The sequence below is a fragment of the Psammomys obesus genome, unplaced genomic scaffold (assembly GCF_907164565.1).
Source record: "Psammomys obesus unplaced genomic scaffold, mPsaObe1.curated_primary_1811, whole genome shotgun sequence".
NCBI lineage: Eukaryota > Metazoa > Chordata > Mammalia > Rodentia > Muridae > Psammomys > Psammomys obesus.
In genome coordinates, this window is record NW_026596101.1 from 19,031,403 (window position 1) to 19,056,596 (window position 25,194).

Below are 25,194 nucleotides of genomic sequence, written 5' to 3' on the forward strand. Positions count from 1 at the left end.
TACCTTCCCTTCCTTCTTTTGGAAATAGTCTCATCATGTAGCCTAGGGTACCAGGAACTCTCTAGAACTTGCTGTGTGGTTGAGGTTGGCTTCAAACTTGCAGTCCTCAGGATTGGGCTTAGAGCTTAGATCCCAGCACCTATGTAATGCTGGGCTTTCTGCAAATACCTGTAGCTCCGTCACTGAGTGATCCAATACCCTCTTCAGGCCTGCACACATGCACAAGTTTTCATTCTGCTCCCACAGGCACACACACATAAATAAACTAAACTTTTTAGAAAAATTTTAATTGTTAGTGCTAAGAATGCCATTTTTTATATGGTAGAAGTATGTTTAGGGCCATACACAAACTGTTGGAAATTCTATCCTAATTTAAACCAGAAGTCAGTGAACAGTTGTGTGTGTGTGTGTGTGTGTGTGTGTGTGTGTGTGTGTGTGTGTGAGAGAGAGAGAGAGAGAGAGAGAGAGAGAGAGAGAGAGATAAAGAGAGAGAAACTGAGGTCAACAACTTAAACGGCAATTTTTAAAATGTAACATGTGAATATAATTCAGAGATACACTAGTTTGATACATGCTCAGTAATGACAGGAACATTTAAAAGTCTCTGTTTTTTAGAATTAAGCAATTATGCTCGTATAAGAACTGAAAACTTACACGGTGGTGGGCATATGGGTGTATAAAATAGGTACACAATAGATCATGAGTTATTTTGAAAACTTTCTTTAGTGTATATATAAACAGTACAGTTAAAACCCTGGAGTTGGTAACTGACAGTTGTTTCAGACGTGAGCTGAGATGCTGAGTTTCTGCAGCACATGGACACACACAGCACAGGCATTGGTGTTCGGAACCCAGGCTGAAGTGGAGCTGTGCGGTGTACTGTAGGCACGTGCCATTGGGAACGTGGCAGAGCCATTACACACTTGATTTGGAAGTAATATTTTGTCATTGTGTATTCAGAAATCTATTACCAAAGTTTTGGAACCTCCGCACATTCAGTTGTGTGACCCGGTACGAGGTGTTACACACGTCAGGCCTCATTTAGGTATAATGTGGTGTATACCTCGTTTTCCTTATCCACCCATCTGCCAGTGGACATTTGGGTTGCTTCATCTTTTCAATATTCTGAATAATACTTCTGTGAACACGTGAAAATGTCCCCTTGAGCTCCGTCTTCTGTTTTGGGGGTGTTCAGAAGTGGTGGTCCTGTGCTATTCTTTTAGATGGTCATACTGTTTTCTAAAGCATCCTTCACTCCCCTCTGCTTGCTGTCGTCTAATTCCTCCACACTCTCAGGTACACATGCTCCGTTGATAGTAGCTATCATAACTCTGATTTATGTGTCCCTTAGGAACACCGATCGATACCTGTTGGGAGTGTCTGTTTAAGTCCTCTGCTGATTAAAAAACATTTTTATTTTCTTTGTGTATGGTGTATATTTGTGTGACAGTATTCCATGCCTGAAGGTGGCTAATCAGACCAGGCTGTTGTGAGCAACCTGACATGCATGTTGGGAACTGAGCTCGGGTTCCTTGGAAGAGATCCGAGTAATCTCTCCAGCCCCTATGCTGATATTTTAATCAGGATGTTTTGTTGTTTAATTTGTGGGCTCTTTATAGACACCTAAACCCAGAATGTTTAAGTTCTGTAAAATCAAGATGTTTTGTTGTTTAATTTGTGGGCTCTTTATAGACACCTAAACCCAGAATGTTTAAGTTCTGTAAAATAATGTAGTATTTGCACGTACCTGTGTACAGCCTCGAAGTGTCTGAATTATGTTTAGTGCCCAATACACTATAAATTCTTCATAAATAATTGTTACACTCTATTGCTTCAGGAATGATGACAAGAAAAATTTGCATGTGTGTAGTATAGACATTGTTATTTATTTTTCCTTCTCAGTATTTTGTGAATGCATTTGGTTAAATCCACAAGTGTGGAACCTGCAGGATCAAAGTTGACCTTATTCTGAGCCTTTCACAACTATTCAGATGCTTGCTTTGCAGGTGTCTTCCTGACTCCATGTCTTGTCTTGTCTGGCTGCTGTGTTGAGAACTGACTGCAGGTGGCACTGCTAACCTGTCTGTCATCGTTGACCACTGGATGTGTCTCTTGCTGTGGTGCCAGTTCCTAAGGCCCCTTTTCCAATCCTCTTGACCTCATTTGGCCCACTGAGTGCTTCCTGGTTTGGTTCGGCCAGACAGGCCAGCTTCTAAGTCGGACCCAGCTCCTGATTGCCCCACATGACTCTTTCTGCCTCAGTCCTCCTTTCAGGTCTTTCCTGGCAACTTCTCCCTGGCTCATCCTTCCCAGAGCTCATGCCTCACTCCCACACAGTCTCTCCATCTCCACGGCTGCTTCTCTGCTCAGTGGGGAACTTTTCCCACTGTGTGAAAATGTCTTGTCTTCTTAACAGTGGCATTTATCCAGAGTGGGGGCCTACAATGCGGTTCAATGGATAAATATACTGCCAAGAAAGAAGAAAAAGTGTAAGACAAAAGACAAAGACAGAGGAGACTGAGGGGCGGTGTGGGGGAGAGGAGAGAGGCGAGACTGCCTGTGACAGGCCTCAGAGTGCCAGACTCTTTGTGTGGAGCCCATCCTCTCTCTGTCCAGGTCCTCTGTTCCTGGCTCCCTGGTACTATATTCAGAGTTCCCGGATGAGGCCCAATGCTGTGGCCTTTATTTCTTGTTCTTTTTCTTCCCATACTTTACATAATAAAGCTTCTATTTTTCTTTTGGAGTCAGAAAACTGAAAAGACGGCCTTTATTAAAGACATTAATGAAGAACTCAGGAAGTAGCTTGGGGAGGAGCCTGGAGAAGTGAAAGGATAGGGTCCCTTCTCTCAGGGAAGTCTGTCTCTCCCTCAGCACAGTTGTGCAAATAAATGCATTTTGAGTTTTAGGGCCTGGGAGAGTTGTGAAGAGAACAAAGGGGCCAGAGAGTCCCAGAGCTTCTGGGAAAGAGGTCCTTGTTTATGCCTGTTGGAACTGATTTGGTCAAGTGTTTGTTTAAAGGAGATGCCACTTGGTAAGCAACACCAGGCTTTTTTGGGTTTCGTTCCAGAAAGCTTTTGATTGGCTGGAGAGCTGCCCCAGTTTACTCATGGCTGGCGGAGTGTATGCCTAGGATCCACAGTCTCAGCACTGCCACCCAGCAAACTCTTCACTGTGACCCAACCAGGCAGCGCCAAACCCACATCAACGGTCCGCTCCTCGCACCCATGTCCTCTGTTGCCTTCTCCTGATGAGATGCTCATGTGGCTAGTTAGGTTTGGGTTTTGCAGAAAGAGGATTAAAAGTGTAAGTAAGTCGTATAAGGAGGTTAAGCACCACTGTGCTCCCAAGATGCTTTACTGAGGTTTCAGGTAGTAGGCTGTGGCCTCATCTTTCAGGTGAGAAAACCAAGGCCTTAAGTCACCAAGGGCAGAGAGTCAGGGATTTGGTTCGAGCTGGGTCCAGCAATGAGTTGCTGTCGCATTTCAGAGTCAGGTTTGGTCATCATCGCCATGGTGTTCTTAGCGGTCCCATCTGTCTTCATGCCTGGCATACAGTACATGTCAGTAGAGATGTACTGTATTGAGATGTACTTGTGTTGAGATGTATTTGGTTGGATTAAACTGAGCTCTGGGCTCTAGGGCCTGCAGTCTTCAGTCGCAGTTCTCGACTGGGTTCCAGAGATCAGAGATGGGTTGGAGTGGGGCAGCTTGGTGCACTGGCATGTCCTTTACCACTGGGTACTGGGCCTGTCATCACCCCACGTTCTTTTGGATGGAACAACTGAGGCACATTACTTGGACAAAGAGTTTATTCCACTGTATTTAATACCGAGAGCCAGCAGACGGTGATGCACTAGAAAGGAATAGATTACACATTGAATGTCACTGAGTTGTAATTTCAGGTAAAAGTAAAATCGCAGAAACAGGGGGAAAGACACGAGTTTGTTGCCTTGCCTCCTGCTCCGTTTCAGGTAGTATGTGCTCCACGGTGGAGGAGAGGGGGCAGAAGTCTCGCTCCTGCTTGGTTTCAGGTAGTACACCATCTATGATGTGGGTGTAGTCAGCTGCCACCTCACCTCCTGCTCTGTTGCAGGCAGCACAACAAGATCCTCAGTGTGGACGGAAGCCAGCTGAAGTCATACCTGTCCTTGGAAGTGCTGGATCTGAGTTCGAACAACATCACGGAAATCCGGAGCTCCTGTTTCCCAGGTGGCCTGCGTGTTAGGGAGCTGTAAGTGTCTCTGCCATCTGGGACCTGAGCTTCCAGGCCTTGTAGTGGCTGTCCTGGTGCCCAGTCCTAGACATTTGATGGGTGCTTGCTTCGCTCTGGCCCTGGTGTGGCTAAGTCCATGAACTTGTATTGTCCTTTGGGAGGCCAAGGGTGGCATCTACCCATGATCCCTTGGGTACCCATTTTAGGTAATTTCCAACTCCTGGAGTACTCTCTGGTGTTACAGTGAGAAGGCAGCACTGAGCTAGGTAGGTTAGTTGGCTATCCAGGTAACTTGCCCTTACCATGCACAGCCCAGAAGTCAGTTCTCTGCTCACAAAGTCTAGTTTTGCTCTCATGCTCTGGGCGCTCTTTCTAAGAAACTTGGGAGCAATAGTTGGGTGGTTAGTGGGTACATGTCAGAGGGGAGACCGGTTCAAAGAGCTTGTCTTTCTAGCATCAGAGACTAAGCCATGTTGTGGCTGGCTCCCTTGCAGAGGGCAGCTGCTTTGAGGTTGTTTAGATATCCTTTTTTTTTTTTTTAACCTGTCTCAGTACCTGCCTCCCACGGTACTGGGAGTGGACGGTAGACAGGAATGAGGAAATTAAACCTATATAATCCACTGGCTGCACATAGGAAAATGTTGCTTTGGGGAAGAATCTGAAAATCAAGGCTAAAGCAACAGTTTCTAGCAATGAGTACATTTCATCCCTGTCTCATTGCTGTTTCTGAGTTATTCCGCAGCTCATTTGCAAGATGGCTTGCTGTGACCCATCTCCTCAGGGACGATGACACTTGTTACATCTTTTCCAAGTCATTCTGAGACTCCAGGGACAGGAGTGATTGTTTTTGGGGGAGGAAGGGTTCATCGAGGTACAAGAATTGGGAACAAGAGGCCCTGGGAGGGGGCTTTCAAAAGGTGTCCAGCTACCACCTGGCGCTTCTTGTGTGGCACGGAGAAGCCACCAACTGCTCTGCTTTTCCTTTCCCTGCACAGATAACAGAGGGCACTCTCTACTTGGTGGCTGTTGACTGCTATGTCTCCATCACACTGATTGCTCTTTAATTGGAGTGTTAAGAACAAACAGTGCAGCTCCGTTTGCAGAGTCCTCATGTGCCCTGCTCTGGGCTGCCTGATAGTGGGAACAGAAGTGTCTCGCTCGCTCTTGGCACACAAGCCATTGTGGTTAAGATTCTCTCTAGTCTGTCTTATTTTCACTTAAGCTTTTGTCTAGGGAAAGCAGTAAGAAATGTGTGAGGTGGCTTCAGGAGGAGAGTGTATCATCGTCTGTGTCTTGTCTTTTTACTACCTGATAGTTTGTGCTGTGAGCTGCTTGCATCTGAGTTGTAGACTGCCTTGTATTTGAAGAAAGAGGCCCCTCCTGTGTGATCACGGGAGCCTCCCCAGACAGGCATAATGTGTAGCCCTATGAAGATGTAGCTATTGTTTTCAAATGGGCTCACAGAGGTCACTTAAGTATTTCTTGAAGTTGTTAAAATTACTTAAATGAATGGCTTGTACATCTTGATGATGTAAGTCATACATTCAGACCCTCTTCAGGATTAAAAAGTGTAAAACCCTCAGACCGTGTCTCCCGTTTTTTTTTTTTTTTTTTTTTTTTTTTTTTCTTTTGGGACTTTTCTAGTGGTTCTCTTGGGCCAGGCCTTGTGTGTGGCTGGAGTGGGTAAGGTGCAAGCACAATGTGCTTTGTGCTGAAGCAAGGCCTGCCCCAGCATCTTCTCTCCAGCAGACATTCCGGCTGCCATCATGCCCTGGTACCAGGTTCCCTGTCTTCAGGTCAGGTTGAGCTTGAAAGCCTCGGGATGGTGTCAGAGTCATTGGAGGTCTGTTCATCTGTGCATGTCTCAGCAGGCTTCCTAGCAGGACCCAGCTGGGTCTGGTGCTCTAGGGCGTAAGGGAGGCCTCCTACTGCCACCACATTTTCTCTCCTGAATCATTCCAGCAACTTGGCGAGTAACCGCATCAGCAGCCTGGAGTCTGGAGCATTTGATGGTCTGTCACGGTCACTGCTGACTCTTCGTCTGAGCAAAAACAGGATCACCCAGCTTCCTGTGAAAGCATTCAAGCTACCCAGGCTGACACAACTGTGAGTACAGAAACCTGCACTTTAATTAAGGTTAGCCAAACTTTATGGGGGCCAAATTTCCCCAAGGACCCTGTACCAATTGCCACCCCTTCTTCACCCCCCTTGGTAAAACTCTGTATAGCCTATCATTTATGACCCTACCGCAACACCTAATAAAAGCAAATTAGGAGCTGGGTCTGGTGCCGCAGGCTGCCTCAGATGGCCGAGGAAAAGACCCACGTGTTTTCATGCCTGTCCTCCCTGACACTGTGCTTCTGAAATGCAGTCCCTGCCTCTCTGCTGATGGCTCTCGCATGCTTTCTCTATCTGAACTCCTGAATCTCTGCCTCGACCTCCCAAGTGCTGGGATTACAGGCTTGCACCACCACTCCTACCCAGTTGGTTTCCCATCTCAGAGGCTTCAGTGATGTTTAAGGGGTAGAGGCTGTCTGTACCTTGAACACGAAGGTACCCGACCCTTCTGGAGTAGTCTGGTATGAAGTTAACTGACCAGTTAGCCACCTCTTCATTTCTTGTATTTTTTGAAGGCTAACAAGTTTGGTTTTGTATAAAAGGATTTACGTGTCTTTCCAGTTATCCTAAAATGACACAGGGTGCTAGAAAACATATGTTGACTAAGGTTTTTCAACTCTGTTTTCCTGTGTCTTCTTTTAGCAGAAGAGTATATTTCAGGAAAATAAGCTGAATTCACAATTTGGTCTACACAGAATAAAGCAGTTGCAGGTCAGGCTGGCACAGGGTGGACTGTGCCCTGTCCTCACGCTTCCATGCTTCATTTCCCCTGGGTGCTGGAGCTTGGCTTTGCTCTGTTCAGTCTAAGAAGTTGAAGAAGCTGTGTGTGAAGCAGGGTCATGAGACACTGCAGAAATATTTGGGGGAAAACCAAGGGCTTTCTAATTAGCGCTGTGTTTTCCCACCTTCCCCAGAGTTGCTAATGGGATCCAGCTGACCCAGATTCCTGCTATCTCTTGGTCAGCAAAGGTTGTTCTGACTAGGTGCCAAGTGTGTATGTGTCCCACCCCCACTTCTCCGTAAGTGGTCACTTCTCTCCATTGCACGGAGTCTTTCAAATGCCCCGAGTGGAAGGCTTGCTGCCATTTGATATCCAGTGGTTAGGATTCTCTTGGGCTGAAGCATCTGGTATGGATTTCTGTTGCTGAGCTAAGAGACACCTCAGTTAAGGAATGTACCTCCTGAGTCATGTCCAGAGTCCACTGTAGAATCATGAATGGTGACTGTTCTCAGGGAAGAAATGTGGGTGCTTATGCTCCCATGGTACAGGGGTGGTAAGGAGCTAGTGAGGCAACGTTCACTGTCCTTCTCTTACTACATTGCCCATGCTGTTGGCAGTGCCAGTATGCCTGCTGAGATGTGCCCTTGCTTCCTCTAAGGCTCCTTCTCCATGGTTTCCCCATTGACTCAGAATGGTGCAGGCTACATGGGATGCTCTGACCTGATGGCTTGATCTCCACAGAGACCTGAATCGGAATCGGATTCGGCTGATAGAGGGTCTCACGTTCCAGGGGCTTGATAGCTTAGAGGTGCTGAAGCTTCAACGGAACAACATCAGCAAGCTGACGGATGGCGCCTTCTGGGGGCTGTCTAAGATGCACGTGCTGTAAGTGTGGGCGTCCCTCCTGGGCTCTGGGAGGGCATGGGCTCTTTGGAGCAAGTATGTACTCACACATTCATTCGGCTGAGTACTGGGAATGGTGGCCACACAGGCCCAATCCCCCACCCTTTGGGCCTTTTTCTGCACAATGGACAAAACCCCAGGTTGTTTTCCTTGCAAGGTAGAAGGAGGTTTTAGTGGACACGTGGTCAGCTGGAGAAGTGGAGGGAGATGGATTGCAACAGAGTGCTGGGCCTGCTCTCCACCCCCACTTCCTCCACGAGCCTCCGTCTGCAGTGATTCCCTCTCCACATCCTCTCTACTCCCACACCTTATCGGAAGTCCCTTCTTTCCCCATGCTGGGCCAGTGGTCTTTCTGGATGTGCAGGTGGGCCAGAATGCATAGTTCATAGTTCATCTTGGGAGATTTATTCCCATCTTGTGAGCTAATCAAGACACTGAGTGCAGATGTGCAGCATTTATCAGGGGAGTTTCCAGCCAGATGTGTGCAACAGCAGAGCTGCCTGCTGCCAGAATAATGAAAAAAGAACAGCAGAGGGGCAATTACCGATCTTCTGATTTGAAACCGCTACAATTATTTCAGTCAAAAGTAACGAATCTCCATAGTCAGGCAGCACAGAGAAGCGGGGTTGTATGCCCCCCCCCCTCAAGCCGTCTTCCACGAGGCAGTTAGTTCTGAGCATCTGTCTTTGGTTCTCTAGTTTTCATGTTTGCCAGTGTCTCCTTCCAGGTGGACACAACTGTGCCGCTGCCTTTACCTGTGTCCATCAGTGGTTTACCTGGCCACATCCCTTACTCCCTGCTTCCCATGCGAATTACATTACAACCTGTACATCCGCTGTTATTTTTGTAGCTGAAACCAAGGCCAGAAGAAGCCTAGGCCCACAGCCACCATTGTTTTGCCCAGACTCATCATCAGAAGCGCCTCCCGCTGGCTACCCATTGCCGTACATACCCACTCCGTAAGGCATGCGCAGGAGGAGCCTGTTGGAGCTTTCCATTTCTGATTAGCTGGATATTGGCTTCCTATGTTCATTTTGGAATCTGAAGTCTAAATAATCACTTGCTGAGTTCTCAGAAGAAACCTTTTATCTGCCACTTGCCTTTTATGTTGAGTAAGTCTGTACAAATGAGGGTAGTGTGGTTCTTAGGGTTTTTTTTTTTTTTTCTTTTTTAATATACTAAGAGCTCAGTTTGAGCAGTAGGAGAAAGTCAGACAAAAGGAAGTTCTTACTGCTTAAATTTCCTTTCTCATGCTGAACGAGGAGCAAAATGTGCATACTTCTCTCTGCTGTTACCTTCTCTGCACCCACCACCACTTCCGACACAGCCTGTCCTCCTGTGGACTGTGATGAGGACAGTCTCTTCATCCTGTGTGTCGTCTCTGCAGGCACCTGGAGTACAACAGCCTGGTGGAGGTGAACAGCGGCTCCCTCTATGGCCTCACAGCCCTGCACCAGCTGCACCTCAGCAACAACTCCATCTCTCGAATTCAGCGCGATGGCTGGAGCTTTTGTCAGAAGCTGCACGAGTTGTAAGTCTGGGGCAGAGTGGTCAATGACAGTACCTGGTGAAGCCCCTAGAGCTCAGGGAACCACAGACCCAACTCACCCCACAAATGAGGCAGCCCAGAGGTGGGAAGGCTGCCAGTCTGCTCAGGAAGGAAGTCACACAGAGCCACTGTCCCCCAGGTCTTAGGCTTGGAGCCAGTAATGAAGGAGCGGCTGTGCCAGGGAACAGAAGCCTAGATGTTGTTACCACAGCACTTTTGAGTGACAGTGGTTCACATGCATTTCTTGAGTGAAAAAGTTACATTTGAGTAGGACAGTGAAACCAGAAGATGGTGACATGCTGACGGTGGAAGGATTTGTTTAGCCTTGGGGACGCCACCGTTGTTTCCTAGACAGTTTCTCAGGACACTGGGATCCTTCCTGCCCTGTCTGAATCCCAGTGCCTGATGGAAGAAGTGGATGTATGGAGATGCAGGGTCCCTTAGGTCCTTTGGGAAGTTTGCAGACAAGGGTCCCAGGTTGTACCCTTGCTTCTGAGGCTTCATGACAGCCTTCTGTGACTGGAGGCATGGCCTGGGTCTCCCCTCACAGCAGACACACTTACTTGCATTGGCAGAGCCAAAGGCTCAGCAGACATCTCTCGCCCCTTTGTCTCTGCCCCTTGTCCGGGAGTTCTTTTAGTTTAATGGATGCCGTGTAGTCCATTAGGTTTATTTTTGAGATGCTCAGAAGGTTTTCTCTTTTTGTTTATCTTGTTTGCCTAGGCTTGGGCTCAGGAAAAGACTGATTCACCAAAGCAGGTGATTGATAGGAATGCCCACCTTAATCAGCCTCTCTTGTATTTATCTGTTCACCTCCCCAGGCAGAATTTGAGACACTTGAACCTGATGCTGACTCTTGCAGCCTGTTCTTCTCTGGTCTTCTCTACCCTGACGATAGAACCCTCAGTGCATACCTCTCAGAGCTCACAGCTGAGCTAGCCCGTCTTTTGTAAAAGGCCATAGCCCTGCCCCTTGCTCTGTACCCATTTCACTTAGATTCTTTGTTAGTGTTTATTCTTTGGGTTTAGTTTTTTGCTACCTAGAGATGCCACTGTTGACGACTGCCCATGGCACTGGGGGGCTCTGTGGCTTTCTGTTGAGGCTAGGAGTCGTACCTTGTAAGTGTTCAGTCTAATTCACAAGTGAGGACAGTCCTCTGGAACACAACAGAAATGTGTGAGCCCCTGGAGTTAAGGCTGCATGGAAAGGTAAAACTCCCAGGCAGACCCTGAGTTCAACCTCTCTCCTTCCTGCCTATGATGTGACACTGTCACGCCCTTTAGGGAAAGGGAAGGTTCACTGGGGTATACTAGACTAGTCCTGGCTGTTTGCCCCTTGTTAGAAACCTCAGGGCCAGATGTAGGATTGCTTTCCAGCGTGTTCTTGCCCTTTCAGCTGCATGCTTTAATTGCAGGGTAGGGTGTAATTTTTGTCTCTTGCCAGGTCTTTGCAACTGATAGACACTAGACACTAAGACTATTTCTCTAAGAGGGGCAGAATATTGTTCACTGCCACCTTAAAAATTGCATTAATCTTCAATTAATTCATTTTTCTTTTTGGTTGTCCCAGCTCAAAATTAACATTTCTAACTGTAGATGTCATGCGCAGATCAGTGTAGGACAGCACCTGCAGCAGTGCTGGGAAGAGGGTTTGATTCCAACAGAGGCAAACGCATCCTTTGGCACATGGTCCCTGCTGAGGGGTGTAAGGGTCACAGCTCCGGCCTTCAGTGTCAGGGTCTTAACCTGCTAAGATAGGTGGCCCTGCTGTGGCTGTCCCAGGCAGTAGCTTGTGGTGCCCTCTGCTGGCCAATACAGGGAGTAAAGCTGTGGCTTCCTTGCTTAGTGCAGAACCAGGTTCTGTTCAGTGTGTCAGCCTCTGCCAAGATGGGTCTTCCCTTGCTTAAGCCAAGACCAGCAATGGAGGGGCTTGGAGCCTTGAGATTTGGATTGTATGACAGGTGTCTACAGTGTGTATAAGCAGTAGTCCTCAGTGTTGTGGCACTGGTTTCATGACCTGCATAATTGTAAATGTTATCAGACTAGATGAATGTTGACCTGATGGGTTTCTGTGTGCTTGGCTACATATACTCAGGATTACTGTAGACATGCTTAAGTATCCCCCTACCAGTGAGACAAGGCCAGTTGTAGTGTGATTGTTAAAGTGAAGAGAGAATAGGGCATCCATATAGTTCAGCGGTGATGTTTTGTCTTCCTCTTCTCTTTCTCAGGATTCTGTCCTTCAACAACCTCACACGGCTGGATGAGGAGAGCCTGGCTGAGTTGAGTGGCCTCAGTGTCCTGCGCCTCAGCCACAATGCCATCAGCCACATTGCTGAAGGCGCATTCAAGGGACTCAAGAATCTGCGAGTCTTGTAAGGATTTGCTTCTGAGGGTGACAGAATGAAGGGGTCCCCAGGTGGGAGAGCAGATCGCCTCTTGCTGGCTTCTACTCAGAACTGGACCCTAAGCTGGGTTGCTCTGGGAACCTGGGCTTGAGTTTCTATAGCATCAAGCAAAAACTAATTGTTGAGCAGAAAAATCTTTTCTTTCCCATGATGGTGCCTATAGGGGGATAGGGACTCTTTAAAAATCACTGTTATCAGTAATTCTCAGTCCATGTGGAAGGGTCGGGTGGGTGGACTTGGAAAAGCCCATCTACACAGGATCTCTGCAGCGGCGTTCAGACAGTCCTGTGAGTCTCTTCTCCAGCCTTCAGCCTGTGACTTCTCATTTGTTTTTCTTCTTGAGAGGGTAGGGTGGTGGTTTTCTTCACTGGTGTTTAAACATACCCTGAGGCTGGCCTTGAACTTGTGCCTATCTTTTTACCTCAAGTGGGTGCCTTCAGGACTGGTTGTAAGTTTTGAGAATTTTTTTTCTCATGTTGCTATATATCAAACCTAGGGCTTTGTGCCTAATAGGCAAGTTCTTTTCCATTGAGCCAAAACCCCAGTCCTGACTGGCTTTTAAATCCTATGTAGTTTTTTTCAAGTCAGTACCATGGCCAACTTTCCTGCTATTTGAAGTTCTTTAGTGGACCTGGTATCCAAGGGAGATAGAAATGAGGGATCCTGTGTCCTTGTTTGTGCTGCATTAGGGAGTGGTGTGATAAAGAGGAAGTGAGAATGTCATGTCCTTTAAGGCATCCAGTTGGGTGAGGCTCTAGAAATTGCTTAGGGTGCTTTTCTGGGACTTTTCATACTTTTTAGTTGTGAACGTTAGGCAACTTTCAGCAGCACTCAGACTAAAACCCCCGGGAAGACATGGAGTCTTCAGTAGATAGTGGTAGCAGCTCAGCGCCCTCCTTCTCCAGCATGGTCTTCTTCTGGGGAGCACACCTGTCATTGTGCCTCTGGGAGGCCTCTGTACTTGCACCTGGCAGAGTGGTCTTTAGGAGTGAGTTACTGCTGGGGAGTGTGAACGACCTAATGCCAAACTCTTCAAGCCAGGGTCAGCCTGTAAGACCTTGCAAGGCTGGAACAGAAAGGCCAGAAACATTCAGGCTGAGCAGGCCAGAAAGGAGGCGGGGGGAGGGGGCTTTGGCAGGCAAGTCCTGGAGCAGGAAGACAGGCACACAGAGCCACAGCCTAGGCCCTGCTGTACTCAGTCTGGAGATGACAGGGTGGGACTCCTTGAAAGGAGAGGTCCCTTCCAGCAGCACATTCTCTTTTTTGCTTCATGCTGGAAAGTGAAGGTCACAGCAAGCGTTGTGTGCTTTCGCCCCAGCTCCACTCCCAGCTGGCAGTGACTTTCCAGCTTCTTTCCGGAGCCAAGAGCTGCATCCCTCTCTGTTCTTGGCTATATCTGGAAGGACTCTGGAAAAGGATGTGCAGGGCCATGGCCTAGTGAAAAATCTAGAAAGATCAAATGTGAGAGTAGGGGTCTGGCTGCCAGGTGTATGTGGCTGGGCACCACGACCTGTTCTTGGAAGCCCAGGGAGGAAGCTGAAGCACTGACCTTATCCAAATGGCCTGGGGCTGAGGAGTTGGCCTCGGTTTTCCTGTCCTGGCAAGTGGGTCATAAGACTGACTCAGCACCCAGATGTCTGTTCTGGCTCAGAGTCCAGTGTGCTACATAGGCCTCATGAGGAAGGAGCAGTGTGCTGGCCCCAGGCTTACAGGCCAGCCTTGAGGAACAGCAGGGCAGAGTCCCTGGTTGCCATCCCTTTCTTCCACATGCCTTCCACAACAGAGACAGGACTGTGGTTAATACAAGAACAGACAGGAACTATTAGGACTCTTTTGGGACAGAGGTCTTCTTCGTGGAGGAAACCTGGCTTCCTCTGGTGCTGTCCCTACGGTTTCCCTCCGTGAAGCCAGCCAAAGTGTTTGATGAGTGTGCTAGCTTTGTTGGAAGCAGAAGCAAGGTCACACAGCATAATATTTAGGCCCACAGTGCTCATGGCAATACATGGTGCTGGGCCCTCTGGGCCAGACCTGGATGCTTTGGGTCTTCTGGTGAAAGCCTGGGTGTGGGGCTGGTCTCCCTTCATGGTGAAAGCTCAAGATAGAGGGTGAACTTTCCTTCTGTCTTCTTAGGGACCTGGACCATAATGAGATCTCGGGTACAATTGAAGATACCAGTGGTGCCTTTATGGGGCTCGACAACCTCAGCAAACTGTGAGTATTCCCGAGTGTGCAATTCTGCAGGCTGTGGTACACAGTCCTGGGCCCATGGAGGACTGCAGTAGGCCTTCTGTTGTGTGCAGAGAAGAGGCTGAGGACCAGTGTGAGGGATACACAGCTCATAGGCCTTCTATAGTCTCTGTGCTGCCAGTGTGTGGTGGTCCTCGGGGCTGCTAGTCTTGGTCTTGTTCACAGCTTATCTGAGAACACCCAAATGTTTTGTCTTCTGCATGGAGGGGTTTTGCCGCCTTCCTCAATTTCTAGAAAAGGTGTGAAATATCTTTGAGTAACTTAATAGTTTTAAGGCTCTTGTCAGTATTTTTGTTGTTAATTCTAATCTCAAGTAGAAGCATCCATTACCAAGAGCACTAGTAATAGCTACTTTGAATTCAGTTTGGAGAGTCTTTGCCTTGCCCTCTTGGAATTTGCCAGTTGATGTGGTAGCCAGCTTGTGAGGGAGGGGCAGGTTTTGGACCTAATAGAAGTACTTAATGAGACCCTCGAGTGACCTGTGTAGGAGAATCAGTGCAATGCTGCGCCCCCAACCCTGCCCTCATCCCCAGTCCACCTCTGACATTGTTCAGGACGGCGGGGGGGGGGGGGAGTTCTGTATAGGACACACATGGAAGGAAGTAGGTGGAGTGTACAGAAGTAGAGCCTTGGCTTCCTGCCTGGTCGGGCAGTCCACACTGCAAGGAAGGCTTGTCCATGCCATGGCTACTTCCAAGAACGTGAGTACAAGGCCTACCACAACACGTTCTCCACTCTGCACACACCATGGTGCCTTAGCCATGGTGTTTTAGCCTCTGAAGTGGCCTTTGAGAGCCCTTGGCTGGGTGGCCAGATGTTACGAGGGTTTAAGAAGTGACATCTGAGTCCTTACCGGGGAGGTCAGGCTACCTTCCCATTCCCTACAGCACCCTTCCAGCCCAGGAAGCCATCAGAACGCTGGCTTCACTGTCCCACCCTGCAGCACCCCCAGACGTCTGCTGAAGGAGACAGGGCCTGCTGCAGCCTATCAGCAGAATGACTGGCACTGTGTAATAGAGAATTTGAGAATTTGTTTTATTGCTGTTGTCACCATTAGAAATAACAGCCTGCCCTCACTGTAAAAGAGGTCAATGTGACTAATAGTTAATGGATGAAATAAGGCACAGCTTTTCCTAGATCTCATTTATGGGAGATTTCACTAAACAGCTCAGTTTGTTTTTCCTGGGACCCGGAGCACATGGTGCCCTGGCTTGTGAGGATCTGAGTAAGTGTAGGAGTTGGCAGACTAGCAGACACACTTGGGGTTCAGTGTCCCATGAGCTGTTATTTGCTGCTAGTTTTGTGGCTAACGAGCCAAAGTGAACATGACCACTGGGTTTCTGGGCATTTGGTTTATTTAAAGTAAGAAATCCAGGCTGTGAGTTGTGGAAGTGCTTTCAGGATGAGATTGTTTTTTTGTCCACCCAAATTGCCTATGAGAGAAAAAGGAGGTGGAGGGGGTCACTGGCCTGTTTGTCCTTCATCCGACAAAGGCTGGTAATAGGAGGCTTTGTCTAAAGGCTGACCTGACTGCTCGGACTTCCAGGGCAGGAATCTGTTTTTAATGAACAGGACTTTGGAAGCCTCATGGTATGGTTTGGTGATGCCCTTGGGAGCAGGTGGAACTGGTACCCCTGTCTGTGTTCCTTGCTCTGTTGAAGGCTGTTCTGGGATATGAGGCAGTGGTCCTGTAGGCCAGCCCTGTTTTCACCCTGTGCTGTCCTTCAGAGCCTTTACTGTCAGCTTGAAGCTGAGGCCATTTGGTGGGTGATGAGTAGGCCATGGTGCAGCTTCGGTTCTCCAGGCATCACCTTCGTTAGTTTCCAACAGCAGCAGGCTAGCCCCTGTCTTTGCTAGTGGGTCTCAGTCTCACAGAGGTGGAAGACAGCCTCTAGTCCAGATCTTATCCCTGCTTCTTGCTGGGATCCTCAACAGGAAATTCCTCTCTTGGGAAGAGGTGAGCCAGACTAGCATTGTTCAGAGGCTTTCTCCCCTGTCCACTTGTCCACTGCTGCCTGGACTTGCTGATTCTGACATTTCCCAGGCATCTGGCCTGCTTAGCATGCCTGTTAGAAAACCCTGGAAAACATTAAAATTGAAGGGGCGGAGCTGATGGGAAGCATCACTTTTGTTTGTCCTAAAAGACACATTTCTGCATTGAGTCAGCGTGTACCTTTGCTATGCTTCATCACAGTCCTCAACAAAGAAAGGAACATTCTAGGGTCTTCCTTGGATGGGAGCTCTGAGCATCATACTCAGTGGACAGCCTTTCCTGCATGTATAACTGAATACTCACTGCTAAGGACAGGGTTAAAACTGCAAAAGTCCTGTCCCATGCTCGAAGGCTTACTGGTACAGACTTGAGTTACCTTGAAGGTTGACTGTGGCACCCCAGATATCTGGGATTTAATGAACTTCTGGCCTACTGCATGTAAATTCTGAGCTCTTGCTCAAGAAGCCATAGTGCAGAGCCTCTTCTCCAGGCCCTGAGAGCCAGGGTAGATACCATGAAAGCTGCATGCTGGCCACTGTAGGGCATGACAGATGGAAAGAGTTATGGGGTCATCTTGATGGATACGCATCTTCCTGTTCTCAGTGTGGTACAGAGAAGTAGATGGTAGATTTTAGTCCCAGTTCACACTGCCTTCTTACTCTGCTTCCTCTCATTAAAACGCTAACAGGCCAATTTTTCCTGAAAGGCCACTACCTTAACAAGGTCCCTTCCCCCTTGGGTGATCCCAGGACAGACAGCATGGCCTGGCCATAGTGATTTCTGCTTGACACTACAAGGGGCCTCTTGAGACTGGGTGGAACATGCAATTCCAGCCTTTCATCACCATGAAACTGTAGTAGAGCTAGAGGTATTTTATTTCAGAGTAGGATGGCCTGTGTACTCAGGCCCTTGAACCCCATTACAGGGCATCGCTGCACCTGCCTCTCTCAGATGCTTGTCAGGTAGCAACTGCCCTAATTGTGTGTTTTCTTCTTCCTCATGCTCCTTGGTCCCCTGTCCTACCTTCCTTGGGCCTGGATGGTTGGAAACTACAGAACTCTGTTTGGAAACAAGATCAAATCTGTGGCTAAGAGAGCATTCTCAGGGCTGGAAGGCCTGGAACACCTGTAAGTACCCCGCCAGACCCTGCCCATAACAGGCCTGCTAAACATGGCTGTGAGGCAAGTCTGCAAGCAGTTTAATCACTTCTCTGTAAACTGAGAAACAGGCTGTTTGCAAACACCATCTGCTTCCTTCTCATCATAAGTCAGCTTCAATTCTGCCCTTTACTTTGTCTGTGCCGGGGACACTCAGAGCACACAGTCTACTGGTGTGCTCCCAATGAATGTAGTTAGGGTTTGGACAAATACCTTCCTCCCACGTGCTGGGCTACAGTACTCTGCAGCAGGCTCCTTCAAGACTCCCGAGCTCTCACCGCTTCCAAATGGATGCCTTATCCTGGCAGAGCCAGGCAACGCCCCTCCCACGTTAGGAGCTCAGGCATTCCTAGTACATGCTAGGAGCTTTTCTACTGGAGTCCTTGCCTATGGGACATTGGAACCAAGTAGACAGCACTAGTCTTTAGATGTTTACACTGTTGTTGGGAGCAGATGCCTCCAGTACCCGGCTCCTAAGTTTTATTCTTTTTTGAATCAAGATAAGCCTTTATTCTGCTCGGTAAAATTTTCCCCCAGATTTCCACCTAGCTTCAAGGCTACTTTTATGGTTGGCTTGGCTCCCAAGTCATTCTGTGCGCTTGCATCAACATGATAGCAGAGAGCCACCCACAATGGATCTGGCACACGGGGTATGGCTAGCACCTGTGGGTCATCTGTGAATCAAGGCTGGCCTGGAAAATCCCCAAGTGTCCTCACTTGGCTACACACTTGAGACGTGCAATGATTTTATGCACAAATTATTATGTTCTGTTTCAGGAACCTTGGAGATAATGCAATCAGGTCTGTCCAGTTTGATGCCTTTGCAAAGATGAAGAACCTTAAAGAGCTGTGAGTACCCAGGAATCCATGGCCTGACTGGCCTGATTGACAGGAGACTTTGAGAATAAGCAAGACCTGTGATTGCATTGTGCTCACTTTATGTAATAACTGTGATCATATATAGGTTAGATATAAGTTGTCTTGAAAAGAAAAATGCCTCATGGGGCTTAACTCTGGATGGGGGTGGCAAATTCTTTCTGAAATGCTGACATAGTGAACATTTTGGACTTTTTGGGTCATAGGGCCTGGGTCATGACAACTCAAATGTGTGATTACAGCAGACAGCAGCAATAATACACAAATGGGCATAACTGTGTGCTGCTAAATCTATACCAACAGAAACAGACGGTGGCCTGCAGGCCAGAGTCTGCTAAGTGCTCTTCTGATATGTAAGACAAAGTCTCTCTATAAATGGGAGCATCACCTTTTAAGTAGACTAGTTTTGATTCTTTAGGTTTGACTTTGTCTTTGAGAGGGGTTTCCTGAAGGAGTCTGTTAGGCTGACGAGATGTCTGTGGCCTGATTCTGGAGGCCCAGCTTGGGTCTCTTGCCTGGTCTCCCTTTAACTGTTGTATGTTCTCAAAGCATGACTGGCCTTGGGCCCAGTCTTCTGATGGCAGAAAGAGGTTCACTTTTTCTTCTCCATCAGATCACAGCAGTTACTCTATTTCTTTAGTCAGTCTTTGAGTAAATTTCCATAAGCAATGGCTAGAAACGCACCTTGAGTTGTTGGAACCGTGAAAATGCACACTGTAAGCCAGTGAAGAACTGCACTGGTTGGAGGCACAAGCCACATAAAACACTGCCCATTAGTGGTGGCCGAGGAGTTTTGCCTGAGTGAAGAAAAGACTGGAATCTGCAGGGCCTAGGCACCCCATGGTGCTACCATCTAGCCAGCCTGGCCTTTGCCTTTTAGCTATGGATCTAGTGTTCTCCCTGGGGTCTGGCTCCTGTTGTTCCCTGTGTTCTCCACACCTCATACTTACCACGGAGGAAAACCTTCCCATTTCTGGTGCCCATGGTTTTGCTGTGTCTAGCCTGGCCTCTTCCCTGAGGTGAGCTTCACTGGAGATCTTATTGCTAAACTCAGCAGATACGCCGAATGTGGTACAATGCCTGATTCTCTCTGTATACATTTGCTCAAAGGTTGAAGTAAGATTCATTTCCCCAGTTTTTCATATGGCTAAAATTTAAATATCTCCCTGCCCGGTCTCCCAGCAATGCAGTGGCATGGTTCCCTAGGTCCTTTCCTGTCTGTTTTGCTCTGCCACACACAAGTGTCCTTTTGATGAGGGCATGGGGGAGTGGTTCTGACGGTGGAGGCCCTGCTGGCCCTTCACTTGGCCTGACACAGCTGGCCACCACATGGTGCTCATTCCGGCCACACTTGCCTCCTTGTGCGGTGTAAGAATCGCACCCATGTGCTTTCTCATGGGTGGGGTGAATGGCCTTCTGCCACCATAGTAGCTCAACAGGACAGCCCTCAGACACCTCTCAGCAGAATGCTATCTACCCCTCAAATGAAAATGTAAAACCTCATAATGGTACTGCTGTCTAAGAGGGACCGGCATCCCTGTTTTCATGCTTTGAGATAAATTAGTTGAGTTTGGGGAAAGGTTATTTCCTAAAGTGATTTGAAGAGGCTGAAGGAAGGGTGAGGAGGAGGAAAGAGGGGTTTGCTTTGTGCTGTCAGTGTGTGTTAGTGTTCATCCTTCCCTGCTCTTCAGGAGTTTGACACCTCCATGTTTATTAGAGATCAGGAGAGAGACAACAGAAAGCTAGTTCATTTGTTGGTGTGGGAGGAGGACGTGCTTGAAATGTCTGAACACACAAGTGCCCTTTGTCACCACGCACCACAGGAAGTCCACGGCGGGAAGCCCACACATTTGCTTTCTTGTTCTCGTCCTTCACTGGGCGAGAGTCACTCTTTAACCATGACTCCAGGTCTTTCAGGATCAGGGCAGCCAGAGTCTGGGTGACTTACCTGAATGACCCTTGGAGAAGGAGCTCAGGTGGCCATTCTGAGCTCTTTTTGGAAGTATAACCTCAGCTGCTGGAAAGTGGAAAGGAAAATGTTCTCTGTTTTGGTTGGAGCCTCACAAAACCAAAGTTGAGTGTTCTCATGCCTGCTAGGCTGTGGCAGTTAACTCGCTAGCACTGTCTCAGAGCCGAATTCTGCCCTCCTCAGTAATGCTGGTGAGAAGGTAGACACAGGCAAGACAAAGGCGGGTGCCGGGGAGGCTTGAATTCACACATTAAAACATTCACAGTTTCCCACAGAAAAAGAAAACAGCCGCTGGCAAAGGTTTCTTGGGCTTTGTTGCTGAATTTAGATAGTCTGTTGGACATTCCACATTACTTATCAGAATGTAGAGAGCCAGTGGTTGAGTAGATCCTTCACATACGGGCTGTATCCAAGGCCACAACAGGTTAGAAGGCATCCACGAGGTGATAGGAGCTTTGACTGCCTGAGAATGTGGCTAAAACCACTGCTGCTCTAGGTGTGGTCCTCAGACCAGCATTCTCAGTATCTCTTGGGGGCGTGTTTGACATGCAGCATCTTGGGTTCCACATCTCGGGAAGCCGTACTCCATTGGAATCTGCAGGGAGGTTGCATGAGCTGTTCCTGGTCCCTGGAGGAAGCCATGAGGCAAGGCATTGCGTTTGGAGCTTGACATCCTGGCTCCTAAGCTGTCTGGCTGTGATGTTTTCTGAAGAACCCTCCCTTATGGGCACATGTTAACTGTCCATCTCTTGGTTCTCTTTCAGCTACATCAGCAGCGAGAGCTTCCTGTGTGACTGCCAGCTCAAGTGGCTGCCCCCATGGCTAGTGAGCAGGATGCTACAGGCCTTTGTGACAGCCGCCTGTGCCCATCCAGAGTCACTGAAGGGCCAGAGCATTTTCTCAGTGCTGCCGGAGAGTTTTGTGTGTGGTAAGATTATCTTTGAGATTTTTTTTTCTTTTTTTGATGAAGAGCAGAGAGGAACTTCTCATTGTGAGACGTGTTTGTGTGATCCTAGTTAATGTAGTCCATGATTACAGATGAGCTGCTGGGTGCAACTTATTTCCCATGGAAACCACATGTATTTACTGTACGGTGCCTCATTCTGTGGTTCTTGGAGTACATGTATTTAATTAGAAGGGAGTAGGTTCAGCTACAAATCTAAATAATTGGTTACAGTGAGATAGTTCTGGTCTTTTCAGAAGGGTTCTGGTGCCCAGGTTTGGCCGTGAATTTACACAGTGCATGAGGATGGGGTTTCAATGTGTGTTTCTTTCCAGCTCTAAGAATGAGAGGTTAAACACAGGAAGACCAGGTCTCAGGAGAACAGCCACTGTAGTAAAAATAATTCCTTGATGTTGACGTGCACTCTTGGCTATTTGTCCAAACCACTGAAATGTGCACTGCTGAGAGTCTTCCTTGAGATTGTTAACATAGCTCTCACCATGTTTTTGACCAGGGGTAGGCAGGGCCCAAGTTTAGTTATAAAGAACACAGAAAATGCTGAATAGCTGAAACACACACTTGGGCCAGCTCCGGCAGGACTAACGTAGCCTCACAGCCAAGATGGAATCCAAGAATGAGAAGACTGTTGAGATCTGTTGCTCTGAGCAGGAGTGGGGATGTATGAGCCTCTGTCAGCAGTTCCCTCTGGCCTCACTGAGCTTCAGAATCTCCTCCTGGACAGTGCTAGTATGACCCCATCTAGCTGCAGGGGTGTCCTGGGGCCACTTGTTCAACATTTTTTCTTTTGAATGATGCGTGCTGGCGGTGAGACAGGTATCCCCTGATCTACTCATCCTCCACCTCCCAACACATGAGTTCCCAGGGCAGGCTCTCAGTGCTTTGGCTCCCTGGGTGGAATCCAGTGTTGTGCAGTCACTGAAAAGCAGGCCACAGCATGAGGCCAGTGCTCACTCCACAGCCATTAACTTGTTGGGCTTTCTGAAGTTAGTCTGTGGCTTCCTCCCTCTGTCCTCCCTAGGTACAGACCATGTAATGGACCAATCAGGTATAATGTTTTAGGCACATTTACACAAACAAGGTTGGGTATCCAGCAGGCACTAACCAGATCTTGAGGGTCAGTAATTAGCATTAGACCAACCTCAACATTTTTTGAATTGCCTCAGTCCCAAGTCCCACTCTCCATCTCCAGATCCTTTGAAGGTACCAGTCCAGTTGTATCTTGACTCTGTTCGAGGCAGTTGACGTAAATAGGACTATACAAAAGTATAGCTCGCTCCTCCTGGAAGTTGTAACTGAGTCCTTGGTTCTTTCTGGGTGGTGCTGGGGTTTGAATTCAGCCACACTTGGGGAGCATTCTACCTGAGCTACACCCCAGAGCACAGTTTGTACCATGAGCTCACTTAGTGGCAAAATGGCCTCCTGTTGTATGGATATACATTTCATTTATTTGTCACCAGATATTGGGCATTAGGTTGCCATTACTCTCTGCATCTTCTGTGCTGCACTCAGTCACACAGAGGTTTTGATGTATTTCTTTGGGGTTTATACCTAGAATAGAATTGTTGAATCTGTTAACTGTTTAAGGAATTGCTGTTTTACCGAAGTGCTTCATGACTCCATCCACCCACTGGCAATATGTCTGATTTGCATAGTAACACTTGTTCTCCCTGTGATGTAGTTGCAGTAGAATGCATCCCTGCAGAGCTAGCCATCCAAGTAATCTGTCCAGATCTTGTCTCCCTGCTCTTTAGCAGTAACTGTTTTTTTACATTCCAGATAGTAAACGCTAATCATGCAAATGATTTGCCACTATGTCCCACTTTGGGAGCTTCTTTCATTTTCTTGACAGCTGACGTGCAAAAGTCCTAGCTACTGGTCTGAGTTCTCACTTATTTGTGCTGTCAGTGTCATTTTTAAGAACTAAAGCCTCACACAAGGTCATAATTCTTTGCTCCTGTGCTTCCTCCTAAGAAATTTAGAACTTCAGAGACTCCCTTTGTCAAGATTATTTTGACTGTTACATTTGGTGCCCTTAGTTCTTTGACTAATTTTGTAGTAAGATACAAAAGGTTTAGGATCTAGGGTCCCTCAGATCGTTTCTACTGCCTGCCATTTTCTTATCTGTACATTTTCTACTTTTATTGTTGAAAAGTGGGCAACAAAAATAAAAATTTTGGATCTCTTGCCATCTTGCTATAAAATGTCAGGCAACCTGTTGACTTCTGCAGTAAACTAAGATCTTGGCATTACTGACTAGATTAACCTGGGGTGTACTGCCGTCCAACTGCTCTGTTTCCCTGATCCATGCTGCTACTTGGTAGCTTCTCGTTTACTTGCTTACTTTTCCTGTTATTTCTTTCAGTCTTATTTTATAGCTTATTGTCACTCTTACATAGAAAGAGAGATGCAGTTGAATGTGACAGAAACTGGAATGCCATGTATGGAAATGCTATCAAAGTTTGTATGATTTTTGAATCCAACAACTGTGCTGATATATTCTGGCTAAATATATTATATATATATATATATATATATATATATATCTTTTTTTTTAATTTTTCTTTTGTATGCATGCATGAGGAGGCAAGAGGTCAATCCCTGATGTCATCCTCAGGACCTCAGGACCTTGTGTTTTGAGAAGAATCTCTCGCTGGCACCTAGGGCTTACCAGTTGTACTAGGCTGACCAGCCTGTATTGATATTTTACACTTACCTGGGTAATTTCCTTTATGATGTTTGTGTTTGGTGTATGGGTTTAGTCTTCCCTTGGATACATGATTCTCTACTGGACCCTTTCTTATATTTTTTTAAAAAGTGAAAATGTTTACACTATTCCCTTGACTTTGAAAGGTATTTTTGCTGGACATGGAGATTTTAGTTGATAATTTTGGCGTAAGGACTTTGGATATACATTTGTACTGTCTTCTAGCCTCCTGATTTCTGATGAGAAGTCAGTTGCTTGTGCTTCAGAGGCTCTAATATAAAGAGTTGATCCTGGGCTGTTTTGGTATTAATAGGTTGAGCATGGTGCTTCAGAATGTAGTTCTCCAGTTTGTTCTACTTGTAGTCACTGAACGTGGGATGCCTCTTTTTCAACAGATTTAGTAAGCTTGAGCCCATTTCTCTGAAAATGTTTTTCGTTGTCACGGTGGTCTCTAGTTGTCTGCATGTTGCCATACCTCTTGATGTGGTGGCAGAGGCCTCTGCCAGCTATCAGTCTTCGTCTTCTTTTTCACTGTTTCTTGCAGTAGATAATCTCCATTGACCTCTCTCAAATTCAGACTCCACTTCCAGCTGAGTTCTGCTATCAGGCCCCTCTAAGTGATTTTTTTTTTTATTTCATTTATTCTACTTTAAAACTACATTTGGTTCCTTTTTATGTCTCTTTCTTAAGGTATTCATGGTCTTTAGTTATTACATATGATTCCCTTAATTCTTGGACTATTTCTTTTTATAGTAAGATACAAAACTACCATTTTCTTATCTGTATGTTTCCTACTTTTTTTGTTGAAAGTGGGCAACAAACATCACACTATGACCAATGTGGGGCTAGATTCCCTGCATACTGCCCTTCTGGACTGTTTGTAAGGCTGTCTCCTGGGCATGTGCCATCCAACCTGCTCTGCACAGCCCTCGGGTTTCTGCTTGTTTTAGGGATTAGCTAACAACTAGATATAAACATCCTTCCTGAGTCTCCCACCCTTTACCCAGGATTCCTGTAGGTGCTGTGTTTTGCCATCATTTTCTGGTTGTGCAGGTCACAAGACCAGTCACAAGAAATTAGAAACCCTTCAAGCCTTCCCTTGGTGCTTGCAGAACTCTGTATCCCTATGTAGCCTAAATTCTTAGGAATCTACTGAAAGTTTTAATTCCCGTTACTGGTTTCGTCTTCATCTGACTGTCTTTAAGAGCTGCCTCACCAGCTGCCTGGATGGTGGGCTGGGCTGCTCACCAGAGCAGCCGAGGGGTTAGACAGTGGTGCTTGACCAGGCCACCACTTTCTTAGCAATGGGGCTTCTTCTGCCCTGCAGGCCCCCGCAAGCTTTTGGGGTTGACGGCTGCTGCCAGACACTAATAG

General features: G+C 47.3%; 1 protein-coding gene across 2 annotated transcripts in view; it reads left to right on the forward strand.

Annotated features, from left to right (window-relative positions):
- Lrig1 (leucine rich repeats and immunoglobulin like domains 1) overlaps positions 1–25,194 on the forward strand; it is a 63,273-nt gene that overhangs the window by 30,633 nt on the left and 7,446 nt on the right. For both annotated transcript variants that reach the window (XM_055628406.1, XM_055628407.1), the window contains exons 3-11: positions 4,093–4,230; positions 6,175–6,318; positions 7,793–7,936; positions 9,342–9,485; positions 11,734–11,877; positions 14,041–14,121; positions 17,206–17,277; positions 18,085–18,156; positions 20,917–21,080. In XM_055628406.1, coding sequence (XP_055484381.1) covers positions 4,093–4,230; positions 6,175–6,318; positions 7,793–7,936; positions 9,342–9,485; positions 11,734–11,877; positions 14,041–14,121; positions 17,206–17,277; positions 18,085–18,156; positions 20,917–21,080 — 1,103 coding nt within the window. The remainder of the gene's footprint in view (positions 1–4,092; positions 4,231–6,174; positions 6,319–7,792; positions 7,937–9,341; positions 9,486–11,733; positions 11,878–14,040; positions 14,122–17,205; positions 17,278–18,084; positions 18,157–20,916; positions 21,081–25,194) is intronic.